We start from the raw sequence: 19710 nt of genomic DNA on the forward strand, positions 1-19710 counted from the left end.
ACTATTGCTTGTTGGTCAAAAGCCCGTGGTCTGAAACTAGCTGAAACTAGCAGCTCTCCTTCAATGCCACTTTTCCAAAGTCAAGTTCCAGTTATAAACTGATCTTTAGTTGAAAATAATACAGCTCCTTTCAAGTTGACACTACAGCTCCAGGCCATGGGGTAAAAATTAGTCATCTCAGCTTGAAACAGAGGCCTTAAAGGCCTCCTAAAAGCCAGTTTAGGAATGGAAGGTGGTAAGGGAATGGAGACACTGAAGCATTAGACTTAGTGTTAAGAACTAATAGAAAGTAAACATGAGAAATAACTTGAATCATGCCAGTAGAGGCTACTGGAACCCTACCCTGGACTAACTACATAGAAGTGATATGTTTTAAATAAACAGAGTCCCAAAAAAACAGTAACAAAAATGCCACTGACTCAAGTGTCTCTTCCCCCCAGTAAAGTGGAATTTTGAAAAGTTTATTTCTTTTACTGACTATGGCACACTTTATCCGCATATATTAACCTAAGATTATTTATATTCCATTCTACTACTATTTTGAATTCTACTATGAGCATTTTAAACAACAATTTTAAATGGAATTATCTTACTGACAATTTAACAAAGAGATCCATTCAAATTCCATAAAGGTCTCATTTGAACAGTGTATTCTCTTGTAACAAGGAATAACCTTATGTTTCTCTTAAGGTTCACTCCATAAATACAGTAATAGAGCCTACAGACATATACCAAACCTAACCTTATCCTGCTGCCAAGTAAAGATTTCCATGCATGAGGAAATTAACGTATCAAAATAAGGCAACCCTTTTACAATGATTTGACTCATTTTGTTTAACTATTAAAAATGCAACCACTATAAAGAATTTCTGAGATCACAACAAACCTGACTCTTTGACAGATTCAGTTTTCAATAATTGTTTTTTCTTCTCTGATTTTATTAGCATTTCTTCCTCCAATGATACTTCTTTCTCCTTAGCATTTTTTGGGACTGGGATACTCTCAAAATAGCCTGAGTTCAGCAATTTAGACAGCAGATCTTTCATGTGTTTGTCTAAGAAAGAGTGATTAAGACTTAGTTATCACATAACCTAATAGTTCATTGAAATTATTTGGAACAGAAATCCTAATATAATTTTATCCTAGTTATAGTATATCATAATATCCTACGTTGGGGGAATTCAAAGAACTGCTCAGTACCTTGCTTGCAGAGTGAATATGCAGTCCATCTTTGTGTCATGGTCAATCAAAATAAACTTTAAAGAACCAGAATCCTAAAGTTTAGCCAGTCACTTAACTTTCTCTGGGCCTCCACTTCCATCATTTGAAAAATGGCTAAAATCAGAGACCCTAATCAAAGACTAACAGGTTACAAAAGCACACATCTATTCCGAGCTGACAGAAAAGCTGTTTCTCCTATCTGTCCCTGAGACCTCACAACTAACAATTACTCTATCCTCCAAGTAATTAAGATCTTAGAGAATAAAAGCTCTTCAAACATAACCATTAGAAAACCCTATCTTGGACAATCTCTAAAGGATTTTTAAATTGCAAAATCCCATGATAAAGATTTTACTCTTGAATTATGCTCTCTGTGACTCCTAGCATATCACCATTTGGTAAGAAAAATCTTAAAATGATTGAATTCGCTGTACCATAAACAGATCTGAAAGTCTATTTCATTTTTAATATCCACTAAAAACATAATTCCCAAATTAAACAGACTATCCATACTTGATCTGGGTCTATTATTTCTTTCACAGGAGTACTATGACATAGATTCTTTTTTAAATCAATTTTGAGGTGTAATTTACAAAAACAAAGTCAAGTCATTTTAAGCATAAATTTTTAACAGATACATAGCCACATTACTCCCACCAGAACCAGGATATAAAACATTTTCATCAACTCAAAAGTTCCCTCATGCCCCTATCAATCCCTTCCACCCACACCGTGGGAACCACTGACCTGCTATTATTCTAGTTATGTCTTTTCTAGAATTCCACATAAATGGAACCATATAGTATATACTCATTTTTTGATCTGGCATCTTTCACTCAGCATAATTATTTTGTGATTCACATCTATGTTGTTTCATGTATCAATAGTTCATTCCTTTTGTATTATTGAGTAGATTCTACTGTATGGATATACCAAATTTGATTTATCAATTTTTACCAGTTGATGTACATCTAGGCTGTGTTCAGTCTGGGGCTGTCATTAATAAAGCTGATATGAACATTCATGTACAAGTACTTATGTGAATGTATGTTTACAATTCTCTTGGGTACTAGAAGTTTAATTGCTTGGTCACATAGTAAGCATACACTTAATTTTATAAGAAACTGCCAAACTATGTCCCAAAGTTATTTGTATCATTTTGCATTCTAACCCAGAAAAAAATTTCTATGATTTAAACTTGAAAGGACTTAGAAATTTTGAGATAGTTATACTGCATACTTAGATATTTTTCAAAAGGAAGCAATCATGAGCAACAAAATGTTTTACTAGCTTCTAGTGTTTTCATTATCCTAAGCCAGTACACAAAACTGTGTACTTCATGTCCATTTTTACTTGATCATTTGGCCAAAGTCTATTTAGGAAGCCCAAAGGACTTTCTCTCCAGATCATTTCCAGATCGATAGACAACGTTTCAATAAACTATGTACCCATATCATTCATATTTTTTTAGACACATCCAGTAGATAAGCCTTGCTATTAACAATGTGTGGATTTAAGATTCCTAAATAGAACAAGTACTATCATGCAGAGAACTGAACCCCAAAATGGTCGAGCCAGTATGAGTATTTAGCTCTTATTCCCAAATCATAGTGACTTGCTACTTCAAAACTCTCCCTGGGTTCCATTTTAGTGAGAACAATTATACAATAGCTGCTTTTAACAGAACTAAACAGAGATCATTCTCCCAATGTTATAGTATCGCCAGACATGTTAAGTTCTAATGGACTGACACATTTCAGCCCTCAATATCAAAACAAACGAACAACAAACAAGAGAGTCCTAAACTTCTAAACATAAAGTCTAGTATTTACTGCATAAGTCCAGAGTAGAGAAACTCACATGTCGTTCCTACCACTGCTTTCTCACTACCTTCCAAAAGGTCCCAAAAGTACAAGGATGACTGCTCCATCTGGTCTTCAACACTGACAAGGAAAAGCAGCAGCAGAACAAAGTAGCTTTAGAGGTACATACATATATATACACATCTATATGGAGCAATACAGTTTATACAGTACAACTCATCAACAGTCAAAACATTCAATGTTAACTGTCTTCTTACTCTCTCAAAACGAAAAGTTCGAATTTTATAAAAGACAACTAGATGCCCAGTTAGGGATTTCAAATATAAGCATTTTCTCTTGAAACAACTAAAATATTTTACCACATAGAACTATTAAAGAATAGAAAAAAAAGAGTTTAAAAACTCATCAAGTATATGTCCTAGATAACAGTGGAATGGCAATATTAAGAGCTACATTTCACTTTAAAGACAGGAGTTTATTTTCCAAATTATATTTCACCTAAACATATTAAAGTAAGCTACACTCCCTAAATCCATCAAAGTGAAGTAAGGAAACAGCCACATAGATAATGATGATGGACTAGACTATCAGAATGGAAATAACAAAATATATATGGCTATATATAGGTTAAAATTAAGTTTTATTAGGTTTTTTCCCGATACAGGACTAATTTCCAGTAACAACTGAAATCTGACTGTGCTTTAGCAAGCCCAAGAGACACAACACTGGAAGGACCTATATCTAACAAAGGAGAAGCACAGGGATCTGTTCATTAGCTGAGTTCCTCCATCAAGCCAAAACCAGCAAATGGATAACTATGGGGGGATAAACTGGATAGCCTCAATTTGCTGATTTTGTCTCTTAAATTATTAGATTTGCTTCTCAGTATTTATTCACAGCGTAAGAAGACCACCAAATAATTCTCAGTCTGAAAGTTTAATGATACTGGCCAAGTTAAATTTTATTTACCTCCACTTAAGTACAGCAGTAGTAAAAAGGCAAAGACTCTCAGGTAATACAACAGCCTGAGATAAAAACTTTAAGTATAATACATAATCAGTTTATGGTTAATACTTGCACAGAGGTAAAAAAAAAAAAAAAATACTTGTACAGAGGCAAAACTGGATCAGACATTTTTTAAATCAATGTTCCAATAAAAAAAGCACATTCATGAGATCATTCAAATTGACTTTCCTTCTAGGCAGCCTATCAACACTGTCACAGTCTGGTCTGGCCAATGTTTCCCATGGTCAATCAAATGAATGCTTTCTTAATTTCTCTTTCTCGGTCTCTCTATATACGCTGTAATACATATGTTATTATGTGTGTGTGTGTATACATACATACTCTATATGAAACTAAAAAACTGTGCTAAAATGTTTTATGTTCTCTTTTAGGAAAATATTTTCATTAGCTTACCTCAGACTTTCATTTCTTTCAGGGCAGGTCAGTTTTGAAAATTTAATGAGGTAGTCAAGTTCTTTTAAAGGCAAATACACTGCACCATTCAAGCCCCCTTTGAAATCCTTCTGCACATGTTCCTGTGTCAAGTTCTGTAATACATACTGAACTTGAAGTATAGTACGAAGTTTTTTCTTCTCAGCCTCAAGTTTTAGCATGTGCTCCCTTCTCTGGGCCTTCTTCTGCGCTTTAAGTAGCTGTTAAAACAAATGCTAATTTAAATTGACAACTCTCTACTTCCCCATATTAGCAATTCAGAGTCCACAAAAGTCTAATCCCAAAGAGCTGAGATTAGATGATGTATCTCACGTATATATAAAAACTATGAAACTGACAGGTTCATTTAATCCCTTTCCTTTTCAGTTGAGGAAGGGACTGAGTAATAAGGTGGTATGTCTCAGGTAACCGGAGCTCAGAAAGTCCAAATATCTCCCAACTCCAGGCTGTATTTAGTACTTCTGGTAATACCATGATAAGAAACAAAGTACCTATCACTGATATACATATTAATCCCAAAATTTAACTTTTCCATATTTATGTATATCAAGCCTTTTTTAGGCCAAAGATCGTAAGAAAATGCTTCAGTTTGGTTTTGAAGTTTTTTTGTTTGTTTTTTTTTGTTTTTTTTTTTTTTTAAAGATTTTATTTATTTATTTGACAGAGATAGAGACAGCCAGCGAGAGAGGGAACAAAAGCAGGGGGAGTGGGAGAGGAAGAAGCAGGCTCATAGTGGAGGAGCCTGACGTGGGGCTCGATCCCATAACGCCGGGATCACGCCCTGAGCCGAAGGCAGATGCTTAACCGCTGTGCCACCCAGGCGCCCCAGGTTTTGAAGTTTTTGGTTTTGTTTTTTAAATTTCTTGTTCTAGGAGAAGAATATTTCAACTAAAATGGTCAATTTTCAACAAACCAAAGAAAACTAGCTAAAGCATAAGGAACTGAAAACCAAGCAAATAAAATGTCTTACAAGCATAATGCTAAAAAACATCCACAGCAAATTGTTTGTTTGTTTTAAGATTTTATTTATTTATTCGACAGAGATAGAGACAGCCAGCGAGAGAGGGAACACAAGCAGGGGAAGTGGGAGAGGAAGAAGCAGGCCTCTAGCAGAGGAGCCTGATGTGGGGCTCGATCCCAGAATGCTGGGATCACGCCCTGAGCCGAAGGCAGACGCTTAACCGCTGTGCCACCCAGGCGCCCCCACAGCAAATAGTTTTAAGTAAAATTAAGAGATATTTTTTAAATTAAGGGATAAATAAATAAATAAATAAATAAATAAATAAAATTAAGGGATATTTTCAGGAGGCCTAGGTGACTCAGTCAGTTAAGCATCTGCCTTCAGCTTGGGTCATGATCTCAGAATCCTGGGATCACTCCTACATTGTTGGTGGGAATGCAAGTTGGTACAGCCACTCTGGAAAACAGTGTGGAAGTCCCTTAAAAAGTTAAAAATTGAACTACCCTATGACCCAGCCATTGCACTACTGGGTGTTTACCCCAAAGATACAGACGTAGTGAAGAGAAGGGCCATATGCACCCCAATGTTCATAGCTGCATTGTCCACAATAGCTAAATCATGGAAGGAGCCGAGATGCCCTTCAACAGATGACTGGATTAAGAAGCTGTGGTCCATATATACAATGGAATATTACTCAGCTATCAGAAAGAACGAATTCTCAACATTTGCTGCAACATGGACGGCACTGGAGGAGATAATGCTAAGTGAAATAAGTCAAGCAGAGAAAGACAATTATCATATGATTTCTCTCATCTATGGAACATAAGAACTAGGAGGATCGGTAGGGGAAGAAAGGGATAAAGAAAAGGGGGGTAATCAGAAGGGGGAATGAAACATGAGAGACTATGGACTGAGAAACAAACTGAAGACTTCAGAGGGGAGGGGGGTGGGGGAATGGGATAGTCTGGTGATGGGTAGTAAGGGGGGCACATATTGCATGGTGCACTGGGTGTTATACGCAACTAATGAAGCATCGAACTTTACATCGGAATCCGGGGATGTACTGTATGGTGATTAACATAATATAATAAAAAAAATCATTAATATAAAAAATAAAAAATAAAAAAGAATCCTGGGATCAAGTCCCACATCAGGCTGCTTACTCAGCAGGGAGCCTGCTTCTCCCTCTGCCTGCAACTCCCGCTGCTTGTGCTCTGACAAATAAATAAAATCTTTAAAAAAAAAAAAAAGGTTTTCATAATAGTTCATCAGTCTGTATGTAGCTGTATTTTTTAGTATTTAGGTAACCAAGCATATATGGATAGTTAGCAGAACACAAATTTTCCATCAAATAAAAGTGTATGTAGATTGAGCAACCCTGAGTCTACTCTAAAGCTCAGAACCGTACTCCCTGGGGCGCCAGAGCCTGCTTCTCCCTCTCCCTCTACTGCTGCTCCCCCTACTTGTGCTCTCACGCTCTAATAAATAAAACATTAAAAAAAAGGATTAAAAAAAAACGTAATCCCTTAAAGTCTGACACAACACATGGGTCCCAAAAGTCTCTTCCCATTTATAAAATACCAATTTATAAAAAGTACCATCTATTCCCAGTAAGAAACCTAAAATGTCTTTTCTCCCCAGAGTTGTTTTTCTAATTGTATTATTTCCATCATTACTGGATATTTTCCAAGTTATGAAGATTAAGAGAACAAAACAAAAATCTAAAAGAACATTTTTCCTATACGGGGTTAAAGTACTTTGATACGCCATCATATTTAAGACTCTACAAAAGACATGTTCATAAATCCTAACAGATGAAGATGGGAGGAAACCCCAGGAAAAGATTCATTACGGTATTATTAATTCCTTTCTAGGGGGTATGAAAGTCACTTAATAAATTTAACTTGCGCTACTACCAGGGATAAGAGACAGTAGGTGAAGGTAAAATCTTGATAATGAGCAAAGGACTGGTTGGGGTTATGTGGACTAAGATATTTTCAGGATTCCAAAGGCTCAGAAATGTTTTTTCCAAGACCTCAGTATGAACTTAAGCCAATTAACGTTTACCAAAACTACAGGATTCCCAGTTTCTGCTTGAGAGGAAGAAAGAGAATAGAGGTGGCAATTCTAGCTCTCCAAGACAGTGGGATTCTCTTGGGACAATTTCAAGAAGGTACAGGGAAATGCAACTGATGCTTAGGGCATCTTCAAGTTTGTATCCCATGATTACCTCACTGGTTAGCCATTTCCAAGGCTGGAGGAGATGTTCTGACCAGCTCAGGATACCCCGAACTTCCCTATCAAAGTACCAATGGTTACCTTTTTATATTTAGCTGCATCTCCATTAGGTTTCAGCTCTGTGATGACAGGGACAATATCTCTGTTGTTTACCAGTATCTATCACTAGTGCCCAGCACAGAGCCTGACAGATGACAGGACCTCAAATATTTGTTGAATCAATCAAGTACCAAGTAAGAAAGTATGCCGTTTCCTACATCATAATCAGAAAACTACTAACAATAGCCTATTTCTTCTTATTTATGTAGAAACTAAGAAGTCAGGTTACATTTTCTTCTCTTCTTTCAGCTGAGGACTGATTTGTAAAGAAGGAAGAAGACATGAAATAAACCAATATCAACAAATCATACTGAATAATAAAATTAATTTTCTGATCCCTCTTAGAATGATAAATCCCCACCAAGGGACAGAGCTCATGTCATGAAGACAGAGATAAAGCTAGGAAGAACAGAAAGGCTTCCAACTTTAGTTTGAAGGGAAAGAAAATGTTACACACTGCAAAACTGACTCTCATAGAAGAGGTTTGATGAAAGAAATACTTTAGTAAAAGGAAAGTCCAAAAATTACTATGTTGGAAGGTAACTAGCAAGCACCTTTGGAGTCTTGATTCATTAAGGCATGTTCCAAAGTACTTTACACCTCACCTAAAGTGAAAGTAAATCCACAGTATAAATGAGAAAAAAACAACCTCATGGGTATCAATAGAATTTGGTGAAGTGGTAACTAACCTCCACACAAGAGCCGTAGAGGAACCTGTAAATAGAAAGATACTATGTCCTAGTATAAACAACATGGTTTTTAGAAGCAAAAAACAGTTAGGGCCCTATACTCTACCACCTACTGGCAATACAATTTTGAAGAAGTTCCCTTTTGTGCTAAGCATCAGAATTCTTATCTTTAAAACCGTGCCATATATGCATCTATTTCCTAGATTGCTGTAAAAATCAAGTGAACTTACATAAGTACCTGGCACATGGAAGCTGTTTAAAAAAAAAAGCTTAAATCTAAAAAGAATTAAAAAAAACCCATACTTTGAAAAAATAAACACCTGACTGAAAAACTAAAATTATCAAATAACTTTTGAGTAAAGAGAGTTAATAGAAAATTTTAACTTTTATAGAAGTACACTTCCAAACATCCAACCACAGGAAAGGTATGAAATATTTTCTTAAAGTGGGTCAAAACCAAATAAATCTAACATGGGAGGGGTAATCACACATGTATAAGAAAAAAATTTGATTTGAAAGTATTTTATCTAAAACAGCCTACAAATATTTAAATAACTGTGGAATTCACAGAAAGTACTAAAATTAAATGATAAATGAGTAAACTTGAGTTAAAGTATGCTATGGTTGGCAAAAAGAACTAATATCATCTTAGACTTTGTTTTAAAGTTGGCTCCACCCCCAGTGTGGGGCTTGAACCCAGGACCCTGAGATGGAGTCAGATGCTCTACCAACTGAGTCACCCAGGCACCCCAATCTTAAACTTGCATTAACAGAATTATCCAGAAAACAGAAAGTAATTGATCTATATTAGGTTACTTTAGATTTACACACTACCTTATAAGAGTTAATTAAGTCAAACATCCAGAGAGAGCAACAATATTACAAGGATTAAGACGGTAGATGTCTTCAGCCTGGAAATGATATGTTGGCTTTTTTTGTTTGGGGGGGTTTTCTGATCCCAGAGCAATGAATGGAAGAGAGAATTTTTAGTTCACCATACAAGAAGAAAATACCCAGGGGCACCTGGGTGGCTCAGTCAGTTAAGCGTCGACTTTGGCTGGGGTCATCATCTTAGGGTCCTGGGATGGAGCCCTGCATCAGGCTCCACACTCTGTGGGGAGTCAGCTTATTATTTCTCTGCCTGGGCCCCTCGACCTGCTCATGCTCTGTCTCTCTCTCTCTCAAATAAATATATAAAATATTACAAAAAAAAAAAAAAAAAAGGAAGAAAAAAGAAAAGGAAAGGAAGGAAAAAGAGAGAGAGAGAGAAAGAAAGAAAGATAGATAAATAAATATCCCAAAACGTTTAGGCAGCATGTTCCCCACCACAGAAATGAATTTACAAAAAAATTTCCTTAACTGTTAGAATATGATCTTTAAAGGACTTTTAATACAATTCTAAAGGAGCAAAGAATACCTCGTTAATGAATGCTTAAGGCTTCCTATTAATTACTAACGAAATCTGTCAGAGATAAAAGTTTATACTGCCAACACTGAGAATCTAACAAGCTGTGAAATCAGACTTAACTCTATTTAACAACGATTACAAATCTTCCTGTTAGTAACTATCATGGTGTCAAGAGAAAGTTTACCAATTCTGTTCCTAATATGTTAAATAATCCTAAACTTACAAGCCTATGTTATATAAATTTATAAACCTATATTCTAAAATCTCTTTCATAGGAATGCCTGGGTGGCTCAGTTGGTTAAGTGTCCAACTCTTGATTTTGGCTCAGGTCATGACCTCAGGGTCATGAGAGCGTAATATTCTGTCTTCCTCTGCCCCTCCCTCTCCCTCTCTCCCTTTCTAAAAAACAAAATAAAAATGACTGCTTTAAAAAAATAAAAATCTTGTTCATAAACGTATCCATTAAACAGTTTTTATTCCCCTTTTCAATGATTGTTGTAACACCACAGTGAATGCACATTAAAGAACAAATACTTTATTCACGGTATCTCATATTCAGATACATTTGTGTTTTCTTGAGACTCCAGAAATCTGGAAACACTAATTCTACATTACCTATTGTCAACCCCAATAAAATATCAGCAGGAATTAGATGGATGGTAACTGAACATCATTAATGGACGCTAATATTTTCCTCAAGATCAATAGAGTGGTTTCAGAAAAAGCAAAGAAAACATACTCACATCCTGGCTCAGTCCAGAAAAGGTTTTCTGAAGTTCCTTGGCAAATTCTAAGTTATGTAGTACTTCTTCATATTTCTCTACCGCTTCCTACCAAGTAGGATAAGAAAACATCAATTCTGTTAACTTCTAAGTACAAATACAGAAGAATAAGTGTTCTATAAAAACAACAGAAGACGTAAAACTTTATGAACTAGCCATTTACAATACATACTCAAAAAAGTAGAGAGAAAGAACATTTAATAGAAGTTATATAAAGTTAAATTTAAAAATTCAATTTTTAGAGGAATCTAGGTGGCTCAGTCAGTTAAGTGTCTAACTCTTGGTTTCGGCTCAGGTCATGACCTCAGGGTTGTGAGACTGAGCACCTGCTTGAGATTCTCTCTCTCCCTGGGCCCCTCACCCCCCTAAAAAAAAATCTAAAAATTTAAAAATAAATATAAAAATTCAATTTTTATACTAGAAATCTGAGCCATAATAAAGCTGAGTTCCTGTCTATAAAGTGCAAAGTCACAGAGACTTGCTGTTTTTAAGAGCAATAAGCCAACAGAATTCCTCTGTCAATATTCACTCACTACTCAAATATAGTACCCAAGAAGCATAATGAGCATCACACAGATGAATAAGCAACTTCAAGAAATCTGGGGCGCCTAGGTGACTCAGTCAGTTGAGCATCCGACTCGGTTTTGGCTCAGGTTATGATCTCATGGGTCATGAGATTAAGCCCCATCTTGGGCTCCATGCTCAGCAGGGAATCTGCTTAAAGGTTCTCCCCCTCTACCCCTCCCCACATGCAGGAGCTCTCCCTCTCTCTCAAATAGTCTTTCAAAAAAAAAAAAAATTTAGGGGCGCCTGGGTGGCTCAGTTGTTAGGCGTCTGCCTTCGGCTCAAGTCATGATCCCAGGGTCCTGGGATCGAGCCCCGCGTCAGGCTCCCTGCTCAGCAGGAAGCCCACTTCTCCCTCTCCCACTCCCCTTGCTGGTGTTCCCTCTCTCGCTGTGTCTCTCTCTGTCCAATAAATAAATAAAATCTTTAAAAAAAAATTATACTATGGTAGTAAAGATTTATAAACAATTACCTATAAAAAACAAAATTAAGTAACAAATATTTTAATTTAAAGGAGTTTTTTTTTAAAGATTTCATAGATGAACAACAACCAAAAAAAAGATTTCACTAGTGAACAAAGGTGGTAGTTAGAAAAAGCGTAGATTTTAATGAGACTAACTCAAATCTAGATAGAAGACCAATAATATGAAACAGAAGATGGGGAAATTGTCGAACCACATAAAAGATATATTTTAAAGTCTTCATAATTAAAGTAATACAGTATTCCACTACTAGCTATCTACCTAAGAGAAAACATATGTCCACATAAAGACTTACATGCAAATTTGTATAGCAGCATATTCATTATGGCCCCAAATAAAAACAATCCAAATATACAGCAACTGGTAAACGGATAAAGATGATGTGGTATAACCATTCAAAGGACACTCGTCAGCAATAAAAAGAAATGAATTACTGATACCATTCAAAGGACACTCGTCAGCAATAAAAAGAAATGAATTACTGATACATGATATACCAAGGGTGAACCTCAAAAACATAACACTAAGTCAAAGAAGCCATATGGGAGATACAATCTTATATGAAATATCTAGAAAAGACAAACTTAGAGTTAGAAAGCAAATAAGGACACAAAAAGGAACTTGGAGGTGTTACAGGTGTTTGAATTCAGATTGTCATGAAGTTGTATAGCTCTACAAATTTACTATACAGTGACATACACTTAAAATGGGTTAATTGTATGTACATGATACTTCAAAAAGCTGTTTTAAAAAAACAGTCTGATAGGGGCGCCTGGGTGGCGCAGTCGTTAGGCGTCTGCCTTCGGCTCAGGGCATGATCCCGGCGTTCTGGGATCGAGTCCCACATCTGGCTCCTCCACTAGGAGCCTGCTTCTTCCTCTCCCACTCCCCCTGCTTGTGTTCCCTCTCTCACTGGCTGTCTCTCTCTGTCAAATAAATAAATAAAATCTTTAATAAAAAAAAAAGTCTGATAATACTACATCTTTTTTTAAGATTTCATTTATTTGAGAGAGAGAGCAAGCATGAGCAAGGGGGGAAGAGCAAGGGGAGAGGGAGAAGCAGACTCCCTGCTGAGATGGGAGCCTGATGCAGGGCTCTATCCTACAACCCTGGGATCATGACCTGAGCCGAAGGCACACGCTTAACCAACTGAGCCACCCAGACGCCCCAATAATACTAAATCCTTACAAAGATATAGAATAATAGGAACTCCTATGATACTACCAGTGTTAGCATAAATTAGTTAACTATGAAGTTAACTATGGGCATACCCTGTACGCCATGATAGGTAAATGTACTGCTGGAGTTACAGTGGTAGATTCCAATGCTGGCTTTATTGTGCAATATAACCTAAGGCAGCATCTTGTTGGGATCATGTTTCATAATAAACAAAGGTGAAGAGGCTTTCCTGCTATAGAACCAAGAATGCACAGACAACACAACCATAGTATACAGCCCTTAGAGGTATGCAAAACCAGATGGGAACAACCTCCTCATATTTACTCCCAAATGGTATTAACTTTGATTCAAGAAAAGCAGCATCAAATGGGAACCACCTCGACTTCCCATTACCCAATGTGCATCCATCCTTTCTTCTCCCTTTCTTTGTTTACTGGAGGAGGTATCCGTCTACCTGTGCTCTGGATCCTTTTTAATTATGCTTTCATATGAAATCTTACTCTGTGATTCCCGTTTAAAAATCTTGAGTTTCTCCCTCTCTGTTGATGCTTAAACCAGCATTTAACATGTTCAAGTCTCCCCCAGCCTAAATTAGCAAAATAAAAAGTACTTTTTTGGCTACCACCTCCATCCAGTCTCAGAAAAATTTTTAAAATGTCTACAGGGTCTCCCATTTCCTCATCAGCTCTTATCAACCTGGATTCTGTTTCCACCATTCTGGCAGAACTATACTGGCTGCAGTCAGCAATGTCAACACCACCTTTCAAACCCATAGATCTTTAATAGCTCTCGTTTTGGTTTACTTCTCAGAAGACTTCAAGATGAAGGCATCCTCTTGCTCTACAAACATCTGTTTTCAATAACACTAAACTTCCATTCTTCTCCCATTTCTCCAGCTGTTTATTCACCAGTAATTTTTCCATGAACTTCTCTCACCTCTGTGTTTAGCATTTATGAAATAAATAGGACCTACATTAGATATGTTGGGCAATTCAAATGATTTCATATTTATAAATCACTCAAAACGATGCCTGACCCTGATGTAAGCTCACCGTAAGTATTTTTAGTTTATTATTCAAACACCAAATGTCAAATGTCCTAAGCTTTTCTTTCTATATTCTCACCCAAGACAGTCTCATCTTTTCTCATGGTTTCAATTAGCAGCCATAGAGATGAAGTATCTATTAACTAAACTTCTCTGTGCTCCACACCTGTATCTTACATATTTACTACATATCACCCCTTAATGTTTCACTGGCACATTAAAATCAATGGTCCAAAACTGAGCTCTTTATCCTATCCTCCCAAAACCTTCTCCCCCAGTGTTTCCAGGACCAATAAATGGTTTTGCCATCCATCCAAGTGTTTGAATCAGAAACCTGGAAACATTCTCGGCTCTTCCCTCTACTCCTATATCCTGTCACCAAGCTATGTTAATTCTACCTCTCAAATCCGGCTACTTTACTCAAACCCTTCCTGCTGCTACCTTGGTACCAGCAAGGTACCTATAACCCCTGACCCAGGCTATAGCCAACCCTTATCTAGTCTCCTTACGTCCACACTTACCATCTCCAAACCATTACTCACCCTATAAAGTGATTTTCTTTAATTACAGATCTATAGTCCTGCTCTGTTTAAAACCTATCTGTACCATTTCTGATAACCTTAAGAAAAAACACAAAGCCTTTAAATGGCGAAGAAAGATGTATGTTTATGTGGCTTTCCCCCTCCAACTACTTTATTCCATCCATACTGGCCTTCTTTCCAGTTTCCTAGAAAGGCTCTGTGTAAAATCATTCTTTTCCCACTCAGGCCCTTAACGCATGCTAGCATCTGCCTAGCCTGCTCGTTTTCCTCCTTTTCCATTTGATCTTGCTAAGTCCTATTCATTTTTTAGGTCTTAACTAAAGCACTTCTTTCTCAAGGAAGCTGTCCTCAATTCTCCAAACTAGGTTAGATTCCTCATTATAATCCATTATCACTCTGTACTTCACTCGAACATCTATCATGTTTGTATTTACTTATCTCCTACCTCTTCTCCATCACACTATATCCATGAGGACAAGGATCACATTTCCAATTAGGTTATAACCCTAACATTAAGCACAGAACCTCCCAGCATAAATACTTAATGTATTATTGTTGAAATAATAAAACGCAGCTCAGAACACGATTTTAGTCACAAATATGCTAAAGATTCTGAATAGAATTTTAAAAATTTTGAATAGAATTATATACTGAGATTTCTGTTTCAAAAAAAGAACACTAGCGGGAGTAGGACTGGTGAAATGAAAAGGAAGGTCTCAAGAAAAGGATGTTAATTAGAAAGCCTACATAACATTTGGGTGGTGTGCCTTGACTAGGCCAATTGCTGTGGGACTACAAAGCAGAAAAGATTCCGTATTATTTAATGAGTTTTGCATTGTGCATTACAAATAACATAAGGTCAGAGTTTAGCAACCAGAGATGGGTACCAAATCCTAAGTCTTTAAAAATAAAAACTTCAATGAAGCTGAAAGTGTCCCTTGCCATTTGCTCAAGCACTCACTTGAATCTCAGTTCTCCATTTCAAATCCAGAGCTGAACCAAAATAGATATTTAAGTTATAAGTGGGACTCAAAAAAAACCTCATTAAGACAATCTTCTGAGGCACCTGGGTGGCTCAGTCGGTTAAGCGGCTGCCTTGGGCTCAGGTCAGTATCCCAGAATGATCCCCCCCCACTCCCGCCCGGGCTCCAGGCTCAGCGGGGAGCCTGCTTCTGCCCCCCCCCCCCCCCAGCGTGCTTGCTTGCTTTCTCGGTCTCTCTTGTCTCAAAATCTTTGGGGAAAAAAGGACAATCTTCTCCCTGTTTCAAAAGAAAAGTCTAGGTTTATACTAAAAATCTTAATGAAATCTTCTTAATCTTTAGCTTAGTCTTGACAGGTTACTTCAAAGTTACTACTACAGACGTTATAATAGCCATGCAGATCACAGAAAGCTTTATTTGTAATATTAAGAACATATGCTGGGTTAATGAAGAACTACAAACTGAAATTACAAAATTCCTAGCCTACAATACTGAAAAGACAGTCAGTATCCAATTTTTAGCTAAAGCAGCGCTGGAAGGAAAATTCACAGCCTTAAATGCATACCAATGGGGAAAAAAGAAAAAAAATGAACTAAGCATGCAATTTAAAGTTAGAAAATGAAGCAAATAAACCAAAGGAAAGCAGAAAGAAAAAAGGAGAAGAGAAAAACTAAAATAAACCCAGAGGCTAGCTTAAAAAAAAAAAAAAAAACTAGCTAACTTAATTAAAAGTAAACTGAGGAAACAGAACCATACAAAATTAGAAAAAAACAAAGTAACAGAGAGACAGACTTTTACCAAAAATTACTTTGCCCCAATCTATGCAAGTAAGTTTTTTAAGTTGGATGAAGTCAGTGATTTTCAAAGAAAAGTTTTGAAAAGTTGACTCCAAAAAGAAAAAAAAACTAATCAATTTCAAAAAAAAAAAAAAAAAAGGAGAGAGAATATTTTCAAAACCTCCCACCCAAAACAAGAACCAGGCTGAGAGAGTTTCATAAAACAATTCTATCCTTAAAGACAATGTTATTATGGAAACACTGACATGGTATTGAAAAAGCAGCAGTGGATGAACAGGCAGAGCAAGGCAGATTTTAAGAGCAGTGAAACTATTTTACATATTATAATGGTAGATACATGCCATTATACATTTGTCAAAAACCCACAAAATGTACAAAACCATAAGATGAACCCTAATGTAAACTATGGACTTGGTATGATGGTGATGTGTCAACGTAGGTTCAATTATAACAAATGTTACCTCTCTCATAAGTAATGCTGATGGTAGAGGAGACAGTGCACATGTGGGATCAGTGGGTATAACTCTTAACTTTCTGCTCAGGGTTGCTATAAACCCGTAACTGCTCAAAAAATAGTCTATTAAAAAAAAAAAAGTAAGGGCCAAGAATAAAGACCCCAAAAATATCTATAGCTAAACTAAATTGTATAGAAAATGGAGGAAGAGAAAACAGGAAAAAGAATATCTGCTCGCTTATAGAGACAACACTCTGGACAGATATGTAAGAATCTACTAGCAATCATTACAATAGTTCCCCTTATCAATGGGGGATGTGTTCCCAAACCCCAGTAGATGCCTGAAACCACAGATAGTACTGAACCTTATATATACTGTTTTTTCCTTCCCTATATACACATTCCTATGATGAAGTTTAATTTATACATTAGGCAGAGTAAAAAGATTAATAAAATAGAACAATTATAACAATATTACAGTACTAAAAGTTTTATGAATGTGGTTTCGCAAAATATCTCACTGTACTGTAGTCACCCTTTTAGTGATGATGGGAGATGATAAAATGCCTGCATGGTGAGATGAAGTGAGGTGAAGGTCGTAGGCACTGTGACATAGTGTTAGGCTACTATTGACCTTCTGACCCGACATCAGAGGATCTTCTGCTTCCAGACCTCGGTTGACCACAGGTAACAGAAACCAGGGAAAGCAAAACCACAAATAAGGCGGGGGAGGGGGACTACTGGACTTTGTAAGATAAGAAGTGAACAATGGACATGGTGACAAGAAAAACTGTCTTTTAAAGTAATTCCTAATTTTTTTTTTTTTAAGATTTATTTATTTACTTGACAGAGACAGCGAGAGAGGGAACACAAGTAAGGGGAGTGTGAGAGGGAGAAGCAGGCTTCCCTCCAAGCAGGGAGCCCGATGTGGGGCTCGGTCATGAACTGAGCCGAAGGCAGACACTTAATGGCTGAGCAACCCAGGTGCCCCTATTTCCTCATTTCTGAAGCATCTGGGTGGCTCAGTAGGTTAAGCAACTGCCTTCAGCTCAGGTTGTGATCTGTGGGTCCTGGGATCAGCCCCATGTGGGACTCCCAGCTCAACAAGGAGTCTGCTTCTCCCTCTCCCACTGCTCATGCTTGCATGCACTCTAATAAACAAATAAAATCTTTAAAAAATAAGTAATAAAACATTTCCTAATTTCTGAACTATGTGAATTATTACCAACTTAAAAAACTAAACTTAGTTAATATGGAACATTGTGATCAATTAAATAAGATCAAAATATCCACTATCTATTTGACAAAACTGGTAATTGGGGATCTTATCTAAGGGATGTGATCATAATTTGGGGCCTAACCGTTCACCCTTTTCCATGTGCTGATGCATATACCATGTGCTGCCCATCATGAACCTGGAGCCATACCACAAGCACCCGGACCAACCATGGACAGATTCTAGCTGCCACATGGCCTGCTGCCCCATTTCAGCAGGAAGCACCAGAGCAGTCATTGTCCGTTCCCTAACACGCAGTTAGGGTTACTGTTCCAGTGGGAGGAATGAGTAAGGGACAGGACGGCATAGGTAGGGGGAGACAGACAGGGGGCTGTGAGATCAGGCTCACAGAAATCCAAAAAATGTGGAGGTGTGGGGAAACCAGCACTAAGAGGACAAATGGGACCACCCTGCCCTAGGTGGGTGGGGTGGGGTGGGGTCTTTATTATAACCACCTGTGACCAACAAAGAATAACAGGCCCCTAAAAAGGAAGTAAGTCGTTGAAGGTGTTTTCAATAGAGATGTTAAAAGAATTTAAGTTTCCTGCTTAGCTTTCCATAAAAGACCAACCCTGAAGGCCCTCATTGCCAGACAGGCAGCCCTGTCTGGACTCCCTCACACTCTTGAGAGCTTTTTCTGTATCTTCACTTAACAAATGTCTATCGCTTTACTCACAAAAACAAAAAACAAAAAAGCCCTAAACTTTGAACTTATTAAATACTACGCTACTGATGACGGTTCTCTGAGGGTTCAGATTATAGAGTTTTACTTTTTTTTTCTTCCCATTTATCTGCATTTTCTAAATTTCTACCTCAAATATATACTGCTTGTATATGTTAGTTCTCAAAAGTACCACAAACTATATGCTTAATTATATCTAAAAACATTCTATCATTTTTTATTTAGTAAATCTATATGTAACAAATACTTCACATGTCTACTATAAGCTCTAAAGTATCCTAAGTACTAGGAAAACAGCAATGGACAGAATTTCTACTTTAATGGAACTTTCATTTCAAGAGAAACAAAATAAATTTTACAGTTGGTCAGAGAAGCAAGGCAGGGTGCCTGGGTGGCTCAGTCAGTTAAGCATCTGACTCTTCATTTTGAGTCAGGCCATGATCTCAGGGTCATGGGAGGGAGCCCCTCGTAGGTTCCACACTCAGTGCAGAGTCTGCTTAAGATTCTCTCTCCCCCTGAATGCAAGTTGGTACAGCCACTCTGGAAAACAGTGTGGAGGTCCCTTAAAAAGTTAAAAATTGAACTACCCTATGACCCCAGCCATTGCACTACTGGGTGTTTACCCCAAAGATACAGACGTAGTAAAGAGAAGGGCCATATGCACCCCAATGTTCATAGCTGCATTGTCCACAATAGCCAAATCATGGAAGGAGCCGAGATGCCCTTCAACAGATGACTGGATTAAGAAGCTGTGGTCCATATATACAATGGAATATTACTCAGCTATCAGAAAGAACGAATTCTCAACATTTGCTGCAACATGGACGGCACTGGAGGAGATAATGCTAAGTGAAATAAGTCAAGCAGAGAAAGACAATTATCATATGATTTCTCTCATCTATGGAACATAAGAACTAGGATGATCGGTAGGGGAAGAAAGGGATAAAGAAAAGGGGGGTAATCAGAAGGGGGAATGAAACATGAGAGACTATGGACTATGAGAAACAAACTGAAGACTTCAGAGGGGAGG

At 37.3% G+C, this 19710-nt stretch overlaps 1 protein-coding gene across 10 annotated transcripts in view; it reads right to left on the bottom strand.

Annotated features, from left to right (window-relative positions):
* CAPRIN2 (caprin family member 2) overlaps positions 1-19710 on the bottom strand; it is a 46328-nt gene that overhangs the window by 20562 nt on the left and 6056 nt on the right. For all 10 annotated transcript variants that reach the window (XM_034645339.1, XM_034645337.1, XM_034645336.1 and 7 more), the window contains exons 4-7: positions 10641-10727; positions 4464-4702; positions 3082-3164; positions 887-1054 (exon numbers count right to left, since the gene is read on the bottom strand). In XM_034645339.1, coding sequence (XP_034501230.1) covers positions 887-1054; positions 3082-3164; positions 4464-4702; positions 10641-10727 — 577 coding nt within the window. The remainder of the gene's footprint in view (positions 1-886; positions 1055-3081; positions 3165-4463; positions 4703-10640; positions 10728-19710) is intronic.

This window comes from Ailuropoda melanoleuca, chromosome 16 (assembly GCF_002007445.2).
Source record: "Ailuropoda melanoleuca isolate Jingjing chromosome 16, ASM200744v2, whole genome shotgun sequence".
Taxonomy (NCBI): domain Eukaryota; kingdom Metazoa; phylum Chordata; class Mammalia; order Carnivora; family Ursidae; genus Ailuropoda; species Ailuropoda melanoleuca.